Genomic DNA, 19,546 nt, shown 5'->3' with positions numbered 1-19,546 from the left:
TACAGTCTTTTTTTACCTTCAGCTGTGTGTTGTAAGGTCACTAAAATGCAACGAACACGAAGGTCCAAAATAAGATCCTGAATGATCTGAAGCATATCATTGGGTATTTCGAGCGCAGTAAGAGACTCAGAACTAAGCCTGGAAAGCAAATAAAAATCAGACTGAAGTGTAAATCTGCAGGAGTTTTTCTTAAGCTGATATAACTTCACTGAATTTTTTTAGACATTTTCTGTGTATGTGAATACAGCAACTGCATCCACGGCAAGTCTTTGAAAACTGGTATCACATTCAGAGAAGATTAATTATTTGCTTAATTCAGAAGCTTGCAAATACAGATTTATTTTTTTGTAATGTTACAACAATGTCATATCCACATGCCAACTTTTCCCATTGTCCTCTTGCAGTTCCCCACTCGCCTTTCTCCATCCATCTCTTGTCATACAATCCAAGAATAATCCTTTAGGAGCAGAAGTAGCTTTTTTCCGGTTTGGTTTTGGGGTTTTTTTTTGGGGGGAAGGGGGTTGGGGGGTGTGTGTGGGGGGGTGTGTGTGTGGGTGGGTGTGAAGCACTGTTGGTTGGCTTGTTTGGGGTTTTTTGATGAATGCCTAGATCAAATCTTAGGTCTGCAACAGGGTTTCTAAGATATTGTTTACCCGCATTTACAACAGTAACAGCCATCAAGGTGCTATAAATGGTAATATGGCTGTGCATCAGATTGCCAAGAGTACACATATTTAAGGCGCCAAAATACAGCTACTGCATCACAGGTGAAGTAAAGAGTGAATTCATTTAATGTTTTCCTCCCAACTCTGATCAGTCACAAATCACCAGCTACTATAGCTGAGAATGGAAACATTCATTTCTGTTTTTTTCCTTTAGAAACAGTAACACAGCAGCTGCTTACAAGGAATAGCATTTCGGCTTTTAACTAAAAGGCTGCAATTGTGCTCAGACTTTAGTTAGGGGCACAAAGTGAGGTTTACTGCTTTTATCCAACTCTTGGATAGTTAGCAAGGATAATGCAAATGCAGTCATCGCTGTTTGCTCTATTGCTAATACTGAGCAAAGCACAGGTACTAGAAAATGCCAAAGAACAGGAGGAGGAAGGCTGCAGTTCCTTACCCTTGGTGTTGGGCATAAACCATAAAATCCCACCATTAACCAGACTGCTCTCTGCTCAGCACAGCTACTGAATTAGTGCAGATTTATGTAATCTGTTATCTCAGCCATTCAGGAAACACAGGATGTAAATACACATCTGTGAGAAGCTGAAGTGAGTTTAGACTGCACAGAAGTCCTGTACTTAGAGTTGATTCCACTTCTAAGGGACCATGCAGCTGTCACATCCCTAAGACCATCTTTTCTTCATATAACTCGCCCTAACAAAGACATACCTTTCTATCCTTACAACAAGGCAAAAGTCTTGCTGACAACAGCTTCACCTTATTGCATAGCTCTAATTTATCCTCTGGAACCTATCATACTGGGCAATGACAGAATGGGGTACAAGAGAAAGGCCATGCAACCACTCCACTGTAAGCTGTGTGGTACATATAAACAGGCAGAAAAATTAAGATAACACATATGTAATGCCAACTCATTGTTATTTAATTCTGAAGTTTTATCACTCTTAAATACAAGCAGAAAATGGTAAATCATTTGCGAAATGATTGAAAAGAGCAAAATTCTATAATGTCCTTCCTAATGACTTTGTTGGGAACTATAAAAATAAGACTTCAGTTATTACATAACTTTGCAACAAATAAGGTTTTTACGCAACATCTAGACTCTTCATGAGAAGAGTCCACCTTCGTCATCAGTGTGAGTCACAAGAATTTATAAGATTGTCAAAGTGCGGGGGCTCAAAAAGAAAAATGCAAAAAATTCTGACCTGGTCATCACTGGTCAGTACCCCATCATGGTATGTTTGGTTACTCTTCTCCAGATTGTCCCTTTTCTTCTCTACTTTTGTCTGCTTAGCATTAAAATCTAGCTCACTTTTAGTAAAGTGCCAGCAAAGGCATCAGTAAGAACACGAGGTGGGGAAAAGAGTGGGAGGGAAAGAGAATTTCCCCAGCTCTCAGTTCAGTTGTTCATTACCCAGGCAGTGGCCAGAAAGCAAGAGGAGATTCTCTGAAAGAGTCTTCACATATCCTGTAACTTCAGCCTCGATCATACCTCAGGTGGCAGAACTCTGAAGCACCACCAATCTTTAGAGAATCTGTTTGTTAAATTTCCAAGCCAATATTACAGATGTGCCAGTGTTAAATTCTAGAATTTTCTAAACTGAGTGAAATTGGATTTTTTTCTCATTAAAGGGCAACACGGGTACCAAAACCTGTTCCCTTGCCCCTTGACATCTCTTCATCAAGTGCCAAGTCAGTTCCTTCTCAAACTGGAAACTTTCAATAAAAATCAGCCAGAATAAGAAACTTCACATGGAAATTTTTTTTCTGAATGGTTAAAGTACAAATAATGTAACTGACAACAGACTTCGGGAAAGTGTTACACACACTTGACAACAGGTACGTATCGTTGCTAGCTCCATCTGCAATAAGAATTATCTATACGTGATTATACCCCTTTCTTTTCTTCCTCTGTGCTTTGCTTGTTACCTACTTTGAAAACTGCAGATAAAAAGTGGAGTATCATATCCAGGCATTACTCAAGTTTCCAAAAGATAATGACAATTCTTATATCCTCCATAGACAAATAGAAGTAAATTCTGTATATTAACGAGACATTTTGTAATTAATGTCATGCACATTACTAAGTTTATAAACAAACATAATTACAAGCAGAATGACATTATAAGCAGGAGTATCACCATCCATAAAACAACTGTAAATTATGATTTAAGAATGATACTACAGTGAGAAGCATGCTATTTTCATCCATTTTGGCAGAGATGGGAAGACGTATAATGAATGAAGCAGATAATTGCATTCTACCCTAAAGAATCAAATCCTGTTTCATTCATGGAGTGTCTATGCTGTGCCAGGCAAATATTTTATTCAATTTTTTTCCTAAGATGCCCTGGAAAAAAATTAATATATCATTATGTATTAAGGCTATATCATGAGACATTTAGTTATGCTTGCACATAGAATCCTAATCTGCCATAAGTAATTTTTTTTGTAATCCTATTTTTGTAAATGTTAGCATTCTGGCTACTCAGGGTATTTAATACAATAAACAAAATAATTTGCCTTAAAGCACATATGTTTAAGGAATAGCATCACTTTGTAGGTCCACATATCCATTTACCTTACAGTCTGGATAACATGTGTTAGCCACTGGCCAGAAAGTTCAGCTTTCATCTCCCAGCCACCATACTGTCTTGATTCTCCTTCTCTGAGGCTGAATGGAAGTAAAGCTCCACGGATAAGTTTTACCAGAGAGTGCATCACCTCCTGAATCATTTTCTGCATCAGAAGGCAACAAAGAAAAATCAAGCAAAAAGCTCTATTAATATGCTTAAGCTGCCATGTACTTGCTATACACAACAGCTTGGAATGTGCGATTTACAGGTGGCTTCACATGGTAGAGAGTAGAGAAAAAGGAGGTATAAGGGCACACAGATGATTTAAGAAATCTAAAGTGTCTTGCTATGAAGGACAACTGAAAGAAAGCAAGGTTTCCCTCAATAACTTACCTTGAAATCATTTTGTCTTTGCCTAGCGTTTTTCTTTGATCTTTCCATTTGGCCAGATTTTTCAGCAGTCTTGTGAAAATGAGAAAATTGAAAAGTGTAAGTATCTCATAACCACCATTAAAATAATTCTGAAAAAGAGGGTTTCAAAGTGAAGAAGTGAAAAACGATGAGTTTATGATGCAATTATAAAAACTAACTCATGGCATCTCAATAAGTCTATGTATCGATAAACTCTACTTGCTGTAGGTCAGTGTGCCAATGTCTAATTTTGAGGAGCAAAGTGTATGTAAGACAAAGTCAGAGACAAGCATAAAAGCATAGCTCAAGCAATATGAACTTCATGAGGCCAAAGTATTCTCACTGCAATGTTAGTGAGAGCTAAAACATATGTAGTCAAATTGTGCACCAAGTTTATATGAAAAAAAAAAAAAAAAAATCTATTTTCTCAGCATGGAAGCTTCCCCAAGAAGGGCATCGATCTAAAGTGGGAGACACTTCTTGGACTGAGGGCAATTTGGAACTGTAACATGAGGGGGAGGGTTGAGGGGTTTTTGTTTGTATTTAGGAACAGCATTTTGTTGACAATGCTCTTTAAATAGTTCAAATAACTGTAAAAGAGACTTTGCAAAATAGTCAGCATCTTCATGGACAGTTCACTCTTTGAAAACCGAGGAATGTCAGTACACTTTGCATGAGACAGTTACAGTTGAAGAAAAACATGATTTGACTAATAGTCTTCCTGTTTGTAGTTCCAGCCTTCTGTGAAGTCTACTGAGAACACAGTAATTATACCGAAAAAAGTTATTTCAAATACTCAGTTAAGTGCGGATGTAGAATTTTATAGTTAGAAAAACCTCCTATTTTATGTATGTACAGCAACATCTACTGGACAAGAAGTGCAATAACATGAAAAGTGTTCTCAAAGGGAATCGGTTTATTTTTAAGTCATTAATTTGAAATGCTGTGTTTTTCAAATTCTCTCTTTAGCTACAGCATTTCAGATTTTTAAGGTAGAATAAATCATTTGAAGTGAGCAAAAATTAGAGAAAAACAAAACTGCCTAACAGTTTTGGAAAATTCATAGCTATGAAACTTTTGTACTTGAAAGCTCTGAATTACACAGTTTCAGACAAGGAAAACACTTGAGTTATTGCTGCATATGATACTCTCTCTTCTAATGCCTTAAAAAGAAAATAAGTTGTATTCCTTTAAACCTCATACATCAATTTAAAATTCACACTGTTTTACAGCTGGATTAAAGAGCAACAAAAAATTCACAGATCTTTGATATCTTTTTTTCTTCTTAGTGGTTTTGCTGAAGACCAACCTTAAACCTTTCCTGCACAGACAGACCAAAACTATCTTGTGGTAAGACCAACGGTTACTACTCACATATGCGACTTCACCTAGAGTGATTCAAAGAACTCAACTTTTTAAACTGTTGAAAATACCACGTAAATCTTTAACTGACAATATTTTAAAGCATAGAGCTAAATTTTCAGAACTAAAAAGAACACCTCCCCAAAACCCCCAAAAACCTACAAACTGAACAAGAGAAAACAAATACAGCTTGTTATTCATATGTGGGGATTTTCCTTCCACATTTTTAAACTGTCTTGAAGACTTATATAACCTAACTGAAATGACCCTCTATACCATTTTCACAGGATTTTTCTTAGCAATCACCTTGCTTCCTGAATGACAATAAATAGCAAGCAACATGGTAACAGAAATTTCTTCATGGATAATTAAAATCTGTATGGTTTCTGATAGAAAAACATATAGATCTTGATTCTTGAATGTAACAGATATTCTCAGGTGCTCTAGAAAGAGTCTTCTAGCTTATGCCATTCCCTCCTTCCACTTGTCCTCAGTTGACTGTGGCATGCAGAACACGCAAAAGGAACGGAGGGGACCATCCCTCCTCTCTCCCCAAGAACTTGGGGGGCTTCCGTAAGGACCAAAGAAGCAGAAGAAATCAAATGTATGGGGATTAATTCCTTACAAGCTCAGAATCTGGCTCAACAGAAGAAGAGTACATGTACCTTACCTCTTCCTCTTCTTTTTTTTTATTTTTTAAATACATGGAAACAATGTTTTGTTGAGACACGACATAAGATCACTGCATTTTCCACTTGCAATCATTTTCATGAGCAGAATTTCTCAACCTTGTTTACAGTTCAAGTCTCAGTTTCTCTAGAAATTGTTTTCTTTTTCATTGTACTCAGAGAAAAAAAATCACAATAACTTAACAGGTGTATATGTAAAGTCTATTTTCCAATGGTACTGTTGTCAAATATAAAGGTCGTGATTTCCCTTATGAAACTAATGATTTTTGTGCAAGTACTAAAGTTTATTCTTGATTCTAATTCGTTCACTGAATGTTGTGAGTAAATGTCATACCTTTCCTTTGATTTTATCATATAAAATGAGGATCACAAATAGAGTCTATTCACTGGAGCTATAATGCTCGCTATACTGTGTTCAACATAGAAAGGTCTACAGTACCTATTAGTATCATCATATGAAAATGTTATATTGATTTACAGACAATGGCAAATGTTATAATTGATTTACAGACAGTGGCAATAAACAGAATGACCGCTTGAGAAATTAATTCTTTAGTTAGTCAGAGAAAAGGAAAATGACAAAATAAGCTTCCAAATTTCCTTTTCTTAAGGTTTTTGTTTTATTTTCTACTAAAGCTGCAAAGAATAGTAGATAGCTATGGTGGTAGTTCTGCTTTAGGTATAATGTTGTAGTGGAACACTGTAGCTGTGATTACATAAGGCTTTAAGCACAGCAGGACACTGTAAGCATGGCAGGATAAAAACAATCTCAACAAATGAAATGATATAGCAACAGTTAAACAAGAGAAGTTTCAGATGCACAAACTTTTCAGTTTGATATAGAAGCTGATCTGAACAGTATGCATGTCCAAAAGCTTGCTCTGTATTATCCCAACTATCTCTACATCCCTTTATGGACCTTGTCTTCAGAGTTTTTTAGGACCCAAAATGAGTGAGTCCGAACTGCAGTCAGCAGGACTTCTCAGTGATACCTATGCAGATGAGGTGTGAACTAGTGCCTTATCATCTGTTGATGGAACAGAGAGCTGCCTTTCACTACACTTCAATCGTGTGCTTGTGAGACTTGCTCCTTGGGAATATACCATCGCTACAGCTCTCATTCTGTAGAAGAAACAACATGGCTTGAGGACTAGAAGCAAACTCCCTGTAAAACACAATGTAATTCTGTGACCAAATTTTAGCAGTAACACAAATCCCAAAGCTACTGTATTTCTCTGGTAACAATTATGACGGTAACCTGTATACTACCCATATCAAATTCATTATGAAATGTATCATTTCAAAATCTGTTAATAGTATGACATGCTGTTTTTACATGCACAAATCATTACTTCCTCACCCTGCTTCTAGGATTATCAAGATGATATTTACATACTTTGTAAAAACCAGATCATCTGAGCAAGAAGGACTAGTAGCACAGGTGATTGCAGCTGACTGCACTTCCAGACTAGACACCGTATAGTATGTCTGTGTATACCGCTCTGGGCCTCGGTCATTTTGCAACTCTGGTCTTGAACCTACCTTCACTTCCAAATACTTAAAGCTTGAGAAATGAGTATTCTTGTTCCAAAGAAAGGAAACTTTTGTTTTCCTTTATGACTGCATCTTTCACATATCTCTATCCTTCCTGCAATTTGCTATTTCTTCAGATCACCAATGAAGTGCAGCTGGTCAGCTATGAGTAAGAGGTGAAACTACACAGATATTGACTCCAGCATCTGGAACACACACAGACACACCCCTGGCAGAATTCTAATTCCACTGTATACTTTCATTCTTTTAAAAATAAAAAGAAAGATCTCCGATCTATGGGTTAGTATTGCAAGACACCTTACTAGTCAAGGTAGCATCTCTCAAATGTGTAAAAGTCTACATATTGTTTTATAAATATCTCTGATTAAAGTAAGCCCAGTCACTTCTTCCAGTGAAATATAATACTTCAATTCAATACAAATAATTATTATGGAGCTTTGTTACTTAAAAGAAATTTATATAGAAGAATCCATACCTCACTGAATAAACTTCCATTCACATAAGAAATCCAGAGCTTCCAGAAGTTGGGCAGCTGACTTACAACAAGTTTTGTCAACTTTTCAACAAATACAACTTGCTGAGGAGCTTTGTATCGCCAAGCTAAAAGGAGGAGAAGGGACAGAAAAAGCAAAATTAAAAAACTTTCAATTAATAATAAAAACCGTACTACTAGGTAGCTGCTGCTTTGTATTACACAAGTGAATGCATAGTATACATAAAAACTTTCAGGTAGGAATGGAAAAATTTAAAGCCCAGTCCATATATGTGTACACAACTAGTACACATCCAAGCTCTTTCTTCTTTTCTCATACACTTACAAGATGCCAGCACTATGACAATATATACAGACCAGGCCGCTTTGTAGGTGTATCTAATGCAATCCACCTAATAATCCATTCAGCCAGTCTTCTGTCTTCAAACCACTCTAAAAGGCAAGGTAAGGTAACATGAAAGCAATCAAGACATTAGAAGTTTCAAACGATGAGGTGGTGATGCTGAAGAAACAGGGCTGCTAGGATGGGCTAGTGATTAAGGCAAACAATGGAAACTGGAAGATCTGCTTTATTTCCAGCTCAAAAAATTTTCCACTGTGGCCTAGGGCATGTTGCAAACCTTTCATCTTTGTTTTCATTTGTTTGGTAAAATCTTTTATCTGAGAAACAGGGGAGATTCCAACATTGTTGTTAAAACTCAATAAATGTATCACTAATTATGTAATGAGATTCCTGGATAAAGAACACAATCATAACATGTAACACTGTGGCACCTCTCACTTCAGGAACCTACTTACACTCCTGGTACATTGGCTATTAAAACACATCAGGAAAATAGCTTACATTTTGTCAGCAAATAACTTTTCTCAGTTTCTTACCAAATGGGGCATAGGGAGGCTGGGGAGGAGATAAAAAGAAAGCTGAAAAGGGGCCGAAGAAAAGCACTAATTAACACAGAAAATAAAGGAAACTCTGAAATACTTTTCTATAATCATCTGCCTTCTCCATTGAAACTTTATCAACTACAATGTTTTAACAAAACAGTGTAACAGTGGTAAGAGACTTATATTTCACTTCAAGAATTAGAGTCTACTTTAGAACATTGGGAAAAAGAAATCACTGATTTTTGGGGGGGAAAAAATCCCAAAACCACAAAACCAAAAAAATGCAAACCAAAGCAGCCAAAAAAACCACAAAACAAAACCACTTAGAGGTCCATGTTTGTGGGGTTTTTTGTGTTTAAACTCTGGTCTTTTATAAATGATAAAGTTAAAAACATGATGGCATAGGGAAGTGATCATGCCCCTGTACTCGGCACTGGTGAGGCCACACCTCCAATCCTGTGTTCAGTTTTGGGTCCCTCACTACAAGAAAGACATTGAGTTGCTGAAGCGTGCCCAGAGAAAAGGCAACGAAGCTGGTGAGGAGTCTGGAGCACAAGTCTTATGAGGAACAGCTGAGGGAACTGGGGTTGTTCAGTCTGGAGAAAAGGAGACTGAGGGGAGACCTTATCGCTCTCTACAACTACCTGAAAGGGGGTTGTGGTGAGGTGGGCGTTGGTCTCTTCTCCCAAGTAACCAGCGATAGGATGAGAGGAAATGGCCTCAAGTTGCGCCAGGGGAGGTTTAGATTGGATATTAGGAAAAATTGGTTTACTGAGAGAGTGGTCAGGCATTGGAACAGGCTGCCCAGGGAGGTGGTGGAGTCACCATCACTGGAAGTATTCAAAAAATTTGTAGACATGGCACTTCAGGATATGGTTTAGTGGGCATGGTGGTGTTGGGTTGATGGTTGGACTTGATTATCTTAAAGGTCTTTTCCAACCTTAATGATTCTGTGATTCTATGATATTATCCTACATAACTCTGTGGAAACGGAGAAAAACGTTCGGTGAAATAGAACTTTTTGTCTTTACTCTGCTAGAGAATATTGTCTACACAGAACAGGAATTCACCAGTTCGGCAAACATAGCTGCCTAATAGCACATTGAGTAACTAGCAGGCTTCACCAGAGCCTCACTATTCTATTGTGTTGGCAGCCAGTCTTGAATCTCCTTAAAGTACAGCATGCCTTCATCAGCATCCATTTGAACAAGTTGAGGGTCAATTATTAGTCCATTTCTTTAGTGGACAAATAAAGATCTGCACTACCCAAAATGTTCTTGTTCCTCATGGCCAAAAAATTTAGGGACTCTGGATTAGTATTAAAAAAAAAAAAAAAAAAAAAAAATCACAATGGAAGCCCAAAATCTGGAGAGAGACTCTGACATAATTGAAGTGTAACTCTGCTGAATGTGATGCATCTGTTTAGGAGGCATGAAAACTTCAAAGTTCAACCAGCAAAACTCAGTGTGGACACAGATAGGATGTCAGAGCAGTATTTTTGCCAGCTTGGTTTATGACTGTCAGAGAACTGGTCTAGACCACTCAGCAGAAAAACTCCTCTTATTAACATAGGCTGGCATAGTAATGCCAGGAAGCTGTGCCAATACTGCTACAGCAACAGAGGCTCTGTAACGCCAACAACCCCCAAGTTCTAACCAAAAGATTTCAGCTCCTTTGAGAAACCATTTCATCTTTGCCAAAAGCTCCAGCACCAATCCAAGGTTATAAACAGGGATGTCTGCTCCTAACTGGAAACACAATGGCAAGATTTACTTCATGTATGGAGTTCTTTTCCCCTCCAGGAAGCATACTTCATGCCTATTTCAGAGATTGCCTTAGTCCCTAGTCTGCAGATAAGAGATATTTATTAGAACAACCTACTGAACATCATGTCAAAAGGACATTCTGGTCATAAATTCAGTATATTCTGACTTTGTTGCTAGAGAAAGTTCTAATCTATATTAAAGCAGAAATTTTCTTTTATTCTATTATAATCTGTGCTATAATATCCTAAAGGTGAAACTAGAGGTATTGTTCACATATCCTCGTGAACATATGCTCAAGCAAGAGCTGCATGTTACTTGAATGCTGCAGTTTCAAATTCAAAGTAATTTGTTCAATCTCATAGACAATCACTGTCAATCACATTGTGAAAAAAAAACCACCAACCCCCCCAGAGACGCCATTCTTCAAGTTTTGTAAGACACAAAGAGATGCACAAGCAATATGATGGCATATTTGGAATGGCAGCTGCTGCAGAGTTATCATAAGTGGTTGGTTTGCTTTAGCTCTCCACTCAGAGAAGAGCGAGGATGGTAGAACCTTCAACTGCTCCTAAGCATGCAGTGGGCATGTGCACCTAAGTACCAAGGAACTCAACTCAGAGGCAACTCATTCTGACTCTATGGTCTTTGCAGTGGCTATGGTCTTAAACTGCTGGCTACAGAATAAGCAAAGCTTGTTGAAGACATATCTTTTCCAGTTTGTAAAAGGTTATGGATCCATAACTAAGACGCTAAAAGCAAAGATAACCATCGATAGTTTTTCAAGGAAGCCCACAGGACTGGGAGAAGAGCAACATCAAAGCAGAACAAAGCCAGAAAGTTCTTAATAAAAACCTGCTTTCTGCACAAAAGCATTTTGGTAAGAAATGACCTATCCTGTGAAAAACATGTTTTCTGTCTTCTGTGATGTCACCATTGAAAGACTCCTGAGATTAAGTTGTTTGGACAAGGGTGTTGAAGACACTTATGACGCACAAGGGCTCAGCTCGTTGCGGACACACTGCTCGAGCAGCAGAAACAAAAACACACTTTTGTCTCCCTTTCTGGATCTATAGAATTAGAGAAAAAGGTCCAGATATGTGAAGTTACAGGAGGAACAAATGCAAGGAGATCTGTTTTAGCAAACACACACAAAATGTATAACAGCAGCAAAAGGTGGTAGGCAGTAGGTGGTATGTATTAAAAAAAAAAATCTGGTTTTGTAGGAGGAGAAATGAAAAGAAAAGACTGTTATTACCCTGATTACATTTTAAGAAGCAGATTTCTGTTATGAACTTCTCTGTTTGCAAAAAAACCTGAGGATCCCTTTTGTAAGCAACAATAACACATGAGAAGAACTAACTTTATTTGGTAACAAACCAAAACAATAAAAACACAGAATCTGGGTTTCTGACTACACCACACACAAGACATAAGGAAACACAGCTTTGTTTTTCCAAATAAAACAAACACCTACCATCATCACGGCCAGACTGAAAGCTGCTGCCCCTTTTCAGTGAAGCAGTTTGACCGAGGTGGCCAATTGGTGACGGACGCACATCACTGTCCAGGTCTAACATGGGGCTGTGGAGCAATGAGTTCCCTAGGGAGATGGGAAAAGAAAGGTTGCAATGATTTTGCACATCAGCTGAGATGAAACTGCATGTTGCATGTAGAATTCTAATGTAATTCAGAAGTGATACAAGAAAAAAGTCACCCAACATTTTTAGTCTTGCTTATTTAGACTGTTTTTTCATCTACATCAATGCTATTCAATAACATCACTATTAACCCCTGTAGCAAAGCCAAAACCACAAGCACCATGTGGGAAATACCATTCTTTGCTCTGCATGTTTCTCCGCTTTTACTTTAATTAATGCCCTACAATTAGTTCCTTGAAAGCCATGGATAAATATATATTTATGCCATTAGCCACATGGTACACACACTTTTTCTGGCATACATCTAAATATACTTTTCAACAGCAGAAGTTTCTTGTGCCTCCAGCTGAAGCAGTTAAGGGCAGAGTATTCAACTACAACTTAGCTGTTTGACCTGCACAGAGTTCAGGTAGAAATAATCCATCCATCATGAAGCAAATGAACTAATGACACTGTATGCTGGTGTATATCTGTAAATTTGTGTGCCTGTCCAGATGTAGGTCACTATTAGCAAGTCCTAAGCAATGATCTAATCTGATGGAGGTGGATACCTGGAGTCTAATGTACATTTTGGAAAACAACCATATCATAATGAGCAGATCATGATGATTTTTTTAATGTACTGTAACACCGCCAATATCTCTCAAAGTCTAAATTGCTGCTTTATGCCTTTCACCTTACAAATACATTTCTGAAAGTAATCATCAAAAATTATTTCAGTATTGGCCAACTGAGCTGTAACAGCTAACTGTAAATTAATTATAATTAATAGAATTATAAAAGCAGCCCAGTTTGGACAGGACCTCGAAACACCATCTGGTCTAACATTTCATGGGAAAGGGAGCCTAAGCAAGATTATCTTGCACCCTGTCCAGTTGAGTCTTGAAAACCCCCAGTGATGGGACTCTACCATGTCGCTCGGGAGGTTGCCCCAGTAATTGATTGTTCTCACAGCAAAAAAAAAATTCTTCTTATATCAAGATGAAACCTCTCCTGGTAATTCATGCTGAATTTTGTAGTGAGAATCTCAGCATTTGCATTTATATTGCTTGATCTTTTCCATCAATACCTACATTCACTTAGAATAATATGAAGGCCACACAGTAAAAGCGCCAGCTGTAACGTTGCAATGCTCAGATTCAAGAGTAACACAAAATAAAAATTATTCGAAGAATATTTATTCTGAATTTATACTGCTATACTGGTCTGACAGCAGCAAAGTTATACCTAGTAACTTTACTTCAACAGCTGGGGCTTGAAGAGCAGTACTAAGTATGGTGAAATTTATTGCAAACTTCCAATAGGTGACAGCATTGGGTTTTAGCTCCTTTTGAAAGAAGTTTGTCCTCCCATAATTATTTCATGGATTTTAAAGAGATTCCCTGTGGCCTCACCAAGGCATTGTTACTACTGAGTTAAGTTTGGTTCCTCCACTCATCTTACTACTGTTCACATTACAAGACACCTAAGTAAATAGATCCATTTGCTATGTAGTTCATAATTATGATAGACACACTGTTAGCTGACTTGGTGAATCCATCTGTGCTATCTTTAGCCTGTACTATGATTCTGTTGACTATTTAAACCCTACCTCACTTATTGAAAACAACTGATCTTTACTATACCTTTAAAAGTCATGAGTTTTCAGCAATATGGGCTCTGCTACAGTGATTTAAGTATATTATCCACTGTCACCATGAAGTTAGTTCTATAATGAGTTTGAACAAGAATTTGGGGAAAGATTTTTCCTTCTGAATGAACTAAAAATACAGAACACTAAAGGAAAAACTCTAAAGCTATCAGAAGCTTTTAAAGTAGGTATGTATGCTGCAAGTGCAAATAGTTAATTATGGACACATACTATGCAACTGCCTGCATAACAGCTCTGTTTAGGTCACGCACTTTCTGCGGCTATGATTTAAACACCTGACTTGTAAAGCATCTCTTAATTATTACAGATTTACAACATTAACTTCAGTGAAAACATTCCAGCAAGCCTGCAGAATGAATTAAAATCAAATTTCTTCTTCTCCAGACAAAAAAAAAAAGCATTCATTCAATATCTTACAGAGATTCTACCCAGAATAAAAAGAAAATTGTGCAGGACACTCTGAGAAATTTTAAGTGTCTCACATAGTTCTTGAGCTTCCATAAGATTCTATGTATCCGCATTTTCTTTGAGTGAAAAAACGTATACCAAGGACAAATCAGAATTGTCAGGGGCACTGCTAGTTAAAACACATACTAAAAATACCCAAACCAACAAACACCCACCCCCCGCAAAGTGCAGCAATGCTGTCTTCACAAAAACTACCATGAGAAAAAGCAGCGATACACCAAAACTTCCCTCTTTGATTTCTTTGCATAGAATTTAGGCTCTCACCCTTCAAACATCTTGTTAATATGAGGAATTTCTTGTAAACAGATGGTTTCTAAAAATGACAGTGCCAATTAAACCTCAGAATTAAGAAAAGCAGACACACTTACCAAAACATCTTAATGTGAATTAGTTCAATTAAAACCATTTGCCTGAGGTAGCTGAAAACCTGAAAATTCTCTATTGCTGCTGATATACTAGCCCCATGCTGCCCAAATGGTTTATATATTCACCAGTAACAGAAAACATGTAAAGAATACTCTCTTGTTCCACCAGAAAAACCACATCATCAGTTTGCAGCTGTACCAGGAAAAGAAAGTTTAACATGAACTAATTTCTTAATTGGTTGTCTAGCATTACAAGCAAGTATAACACAGCAGCAGGGAACTACAACAGCACATATACCCTCAGGACTAATAAACATCTGGACTACATTAGCAAAGCTGATCTTGCTTTCACCCTACCAGAAGATAGCGCTTGAAGACTGCACACTAACACATACATTTTGTAAAAAAGTGAGAGTTAACGTACAAACAATTTTTATCCCATCCCAACTCGTTCCCTCTCTGGAGCCAGCAGCTTAAATTTAGCAGCATAATGTAATACAATGAATTCATATTAGTACGGACTGTAGACAATAATATTTATAAAGCTAAATAAACTACTCAAATAATAACTTACTGCCTAGTCATTATTTGATTTGTGTACTATTTCTACATTCCTAGATCCTGAATACAGGACAGCAACAATCTAAAGTGTCAAGAAATTAACTTTTTACTATGCTAACAGGTTTTAAGATGTGGTATAAACAGCACGAACAATACATTCCTGACAGATCTTCATTTTTTTTAAATGTACTGCATCTTTGAAGTTAGAGAAGTACTTTTTTCCAAAATACAGCATCTACATGGAGCATATCTGTCAGTGACTCCAATGCCAAGTGTATATTTAACCAAGGAAACACAGGAAAAATAAATGTACTACATTCTCCTCTTCTACCAAACAGTCATGACAAACCAGAAGTATAATTAAAGCCTTATTACATTTATGACTGTAAAATCATGAGAAGATCAAATTAGAATTTTTAAGAATCTTAACATCACTTTAATTTTTTTTTTTAAAGAGCATTTTACTGGGTTTCAGCTTTTCATGCACAAATATTTAAAGGTATGTAGAATGAAATAAAAACATTCAGACACTGTGTGAAATATAAACAGTTCAACGGTTTTATTCAGCCCTCTTCTGTTCCAGTGCAGTAAGATTTCACCAAAACAAGGATCTAAAAAAAGCACAATGATTTTTGAGCCATTTATTTAATTTGTGCTTTCACCTTCTGTAAAGAAAAAGCCACCTGTGCTGACCTCTGATTGCAAGTCTACTCTAAGTTTATCAGTACTGGAGTTGCTACGGAGTACTTACGTGCCTACAGTACTCATGGCTCATGTACATACCTTGACCCCATTTTTTTGAACATTACCTGCATGCTCTTGGCACGTAGCATGTTACAGACTCCATTAAAGAGACAACTATCATGAAATTTGCCTAAAGTAGATTTTTTCCATGATCTGCAAACCAGTCAGTGGTTTAAATCTCCAAAAGCAGTTTTGAAATATGAAAGTAAAGCTATTGCCAAACTGAGTGTAAAAATTGTCTTGCAAGATCCACAGCTCTGCTTGGATTTTCCCCCCCTTGCAGACTGACTGGCGGCGGTTTCTCACAGGAGTCACGCATCTCTTGCCTCCCTTCTGTAACACAGCCTCAGCCACCCTGCAGTTCTGCCAGCCCCGCTGCACCATTTAATGTGACATTCAGCTAAAGCTTTTTACAAAAGCTACTGGTTGACCAGGGGATAACATAGTGCCAGTACTTTTGCAGTGACAAATCTGTTAACTAGTGACCAACCTCAGTCTGTGTGGCTTTTCATTGCAATTTTCCACAGTAAATCAAACATCGGTCATTACACAGACTGCATGTACATATACAGCACGTATATGAGCAAGATTAAATTAAAAAAAAAAAAAAAGACCCTACAGATGTGCAACCAGGTGAATACAGTTACTGTATTCTTTCATCCATTATGTATCTTACCGTGAATTTTCTCACAGGCTACAATAGTGAGGGAAGGCTGATCTATAGCCTTCGGACTCTCTGAAGGGCGGCAGACTTCCTTACCACCCTTAAACACCTTTGAACATTTTTTCCTGCGCACAGCGGGCCCTTGTCCTGTGCTACAGCCTGACCACCCACTGTTGCTTGTTGACCAAACACACAGTGCCTGCAGCCGGCACCGACACAACCAGGATAAGATTCCTTTCAAGGACACCGCATTGAGAATTTCAATTTGTCTAGGCAAAAAAAAATTAGGCGAGCAGGAGAAATTACCGAAAAATTAACCTGCTCAACAGATGAATGACTGCATTTTATTCTTTTTCTGGAGTACTTTTTCTTTCTAACCTCACGTTTTTTAGGAATATGACATTTTTAAATGATCAAGAAGAAAATGGGTTGTATTTCTATCAAAGATATGAGTGCAGAAGATTAAAATTGTGGCACTTTATGGAAAAAATGTTTTTGGAATACATTTTAAAATTAATGCTTTGTTAAATCTTAAGGTTAGTCTCCACTATACTAAATATATTTATAATGAAACTATTTTTCAGTTTACCACAAAAAGAGTAATTGGGCCTACTATTTCTAGTGGTGTTCTAAGTATTTAACAACTTAAGGGTAAGCCTTATTGTTCGTCCTGCAGACCAAAAAATAATGAAGCAACAGCCAAACACTTCAAGTTCAGCACCGAAATAAAAATTACATTATTTCACTAGCACTAGTGGACTAATGTCCATTCCAGTGGACATTGAAATCATCGGCAACTTTGAAAACAACCCGCTTTTACTTACTTGCTTGAATAAGGACTTAAAAGACTAGAGCAGACACCAAGGTAAAATTCTGGCCACAAGAGAGTTTCACTTTATCTTCAGTAGTACTAATCTTTTCAATTTTGATTTTAAACTACCTGTGCTGTTTTTTAATCACAATATTCACTGTATGCTTTTTAATTACATTACTTAAATATTATTTAAAGTATTATATAAAATAAGAATGCCTCCTGCACTTCTGAACATGTCAGATTCTACATTTAAAAATTCTAAATAACAGCAAACTTACAGATACAGGTGGTAAAAGAAGAAAACAAATCCCATGTCAAATTTTGTACTGATTAATTTTTGTACTTTTTTAATTAATAACCTATTAACGGTTTGCTTGACATCTGCTGTCAAAAGGGTATTTCTGCTATGGACAGGGGATGTGGTTTAGACATGAAATGGCTCCCAGCTGCAAGAAGTCTTCTTCCAGATGTACAGTAAGCAAAGGCAATGGAAGAGAACCAGCTGCTAGGATAACAAATTGAAAAGGCCCTTTTGACACAAGCCTTGCCGGCCTGTCTGATCTAACAAAGATGGATCATTCATTGCAAGGTGAATAGAATCTCAGTGTGGCACAGAAGAAAGAGCAACATCGTCTAAGCATCCATCTCCTTCCTTACAGCTGCTTTTACTCTGGCACAGAAAAACCCTGCATAGTTTTTTACAATATCTGGAGACCGGTAAATCATATTCTGAGTGCTGCAAAAATCGTATTTTTTTCCAGCAATGAGAACTGCAAACAAACAAACAAAAAAAAAAAAAAAAAAAAAAATCACAATGACCAAACTAGTATACCCCAGTTTAAAGAACTGTCTCCATGTTGGGAACTTTAATGGGTTGTATATTATGTATTTTGCAACCCAAAGGGCAGCAGAAAGATTACACAACAACTGTGTTAGTGCTTCCGTTTACAGTTTTAGCGTCTAAAGGGTATTAACAGATAGCTTATTTGCAATAATATTACATAGTATCTCATAAAGACCTGTTAAGAAATGAAGACTTTTTCAGGCAGTTTGACGATAACTGGATTAGAGTCTCTATCCGTTTTAGCTCAAAGGATCATGAAACTTACTAAGCCACTATTAAAGTCTAAGCAAATAACCACTGGCCACACAGAAAACAGTCATAACCTCCATAGCTTCTTTCCTTGATACTCATGTTAAGAATCCCATTGCTTAACTCATTTTGGCTATCTGCCCAGTGCCCCAGGCAAATTTTAAACTAAACCTCATTTATTTACATTTATTTTCATGTCATTTTATGTCATTATATCCCCCATATTTCCTGTACTCCAACAAGTCTGGGAAGCATAAACCATAGTTAAAAACTACAATTATACGCTAATAATAGGGGAATTGCCAAGCAAAGTTAAAAATTACAAATATGTAAAATCTTAATTGAAAGAAACCATTTACTATCCAGGTACCAGGTTTGAAAGTCCCCACACTTCTACAAACCAGAAGTTCAAAGTTCAGAAGATACAATTCAGACTTTAGCCAATACAAGGCATAAAATACCAGCACAATTCAGTTTATCATTCAACTATCTCTTGGTAGAGATTTAAGAAATACTGTTTTGAGTGAGCATAGAGTTCTTCCATGTTAAACTTTATATTCATAGCCTTCAAAAATGCTCTTCTTCCTGTCTATCCAGAGTCTCACGCATCTCCCTCTCTCTAACATATCTACATACTAAGTAACAGTAGAAAACTGGCTTTACCTACTTCAGGTCCTTCCAGTGGGCAGCAATAGTGGGATGCAATCAGATTTATAAAAAAGATTCCATCAATGCTTCAGGAAATAACTTTAATAACTTTAATGAAGTTATTTAATTTATTTATAAACATATATATTTAATATATTCATTTAAAGTTATTAAACCATTAAAAAAAGGTTTCAAAAAACAGTAAAAGAGCACAACTGCCTACTCCATTACTAAGGCAGATAAACCTTAAATATAAAACATAAGAAGTTAATAAATCCATATATTTACAAGCATTACTATGTCAGCAGAGCTAGAACCCCAGTCAGTTGCAAGTGGGTCCCATATCTACTGCTGCACCTTTAATAGAAAAATCTGACCGTCAGAGAAGCAGGAGAACAGCTTAATGTAAGGACACGAGCACGGGAGCTTTATGATTTGGGCACCCCCTCATACTTCCA

General features: G+C 37.1%; 1 protein-coding gene across 1 annotated transcript in view; it reads right to left on the bottom strand.

Moving 5' to 3' along the window:
• Window positions 1-19,546, bottom strand: part of EXOC2 (exocyst complex component 2) — a gene marked incomplete at both ends in the record, with an annotated part of 122,401 nt that overhangs the window by 56,745 nt on the left and 46,110 nt on the right. The window contains 5 exons of the mRNA XM_082015211.1: window positions 17-138; window positions 3,268-3,425; window positions 3,656-3,724; window positions 7,754-7,878; window positions 11,897-12,022. Of these exons, the coding sequence (XP_081871337.1) occupies window positions 17-138; window positions 3,268-3,425; window positions 3,656-3,724; window positions 7,754-7,878; window positions 11,897-12,022 (600 nt within the window). The remainder of the gene's footprint in view (window positions 1-16; window positions 139-3,267; window positions 3,426-3,655; window positions 3,725-7,753; window positions 7,879-11,896; window positions 12,023-19,546) is intronic.

The sequence above is a fragment of the Phaethon aethereus genome (assembly GCF_964289735.1).
Source record: "Phaethon aethereus genome assembly, chromosome: 2".
In the NCBI taxonomy this organism is placed as follows: domain Eukaryota; kingdom Metazoa; phylum Chordata; class Aves; order Phaethontiformes; family Phaethontidae; genus Phaethon; species Phaethon aethereus.
Note: the sequence above shows the minus strand (reverse complement) of the source record. Positions and strands in the feature narration are given on the sequence as shown.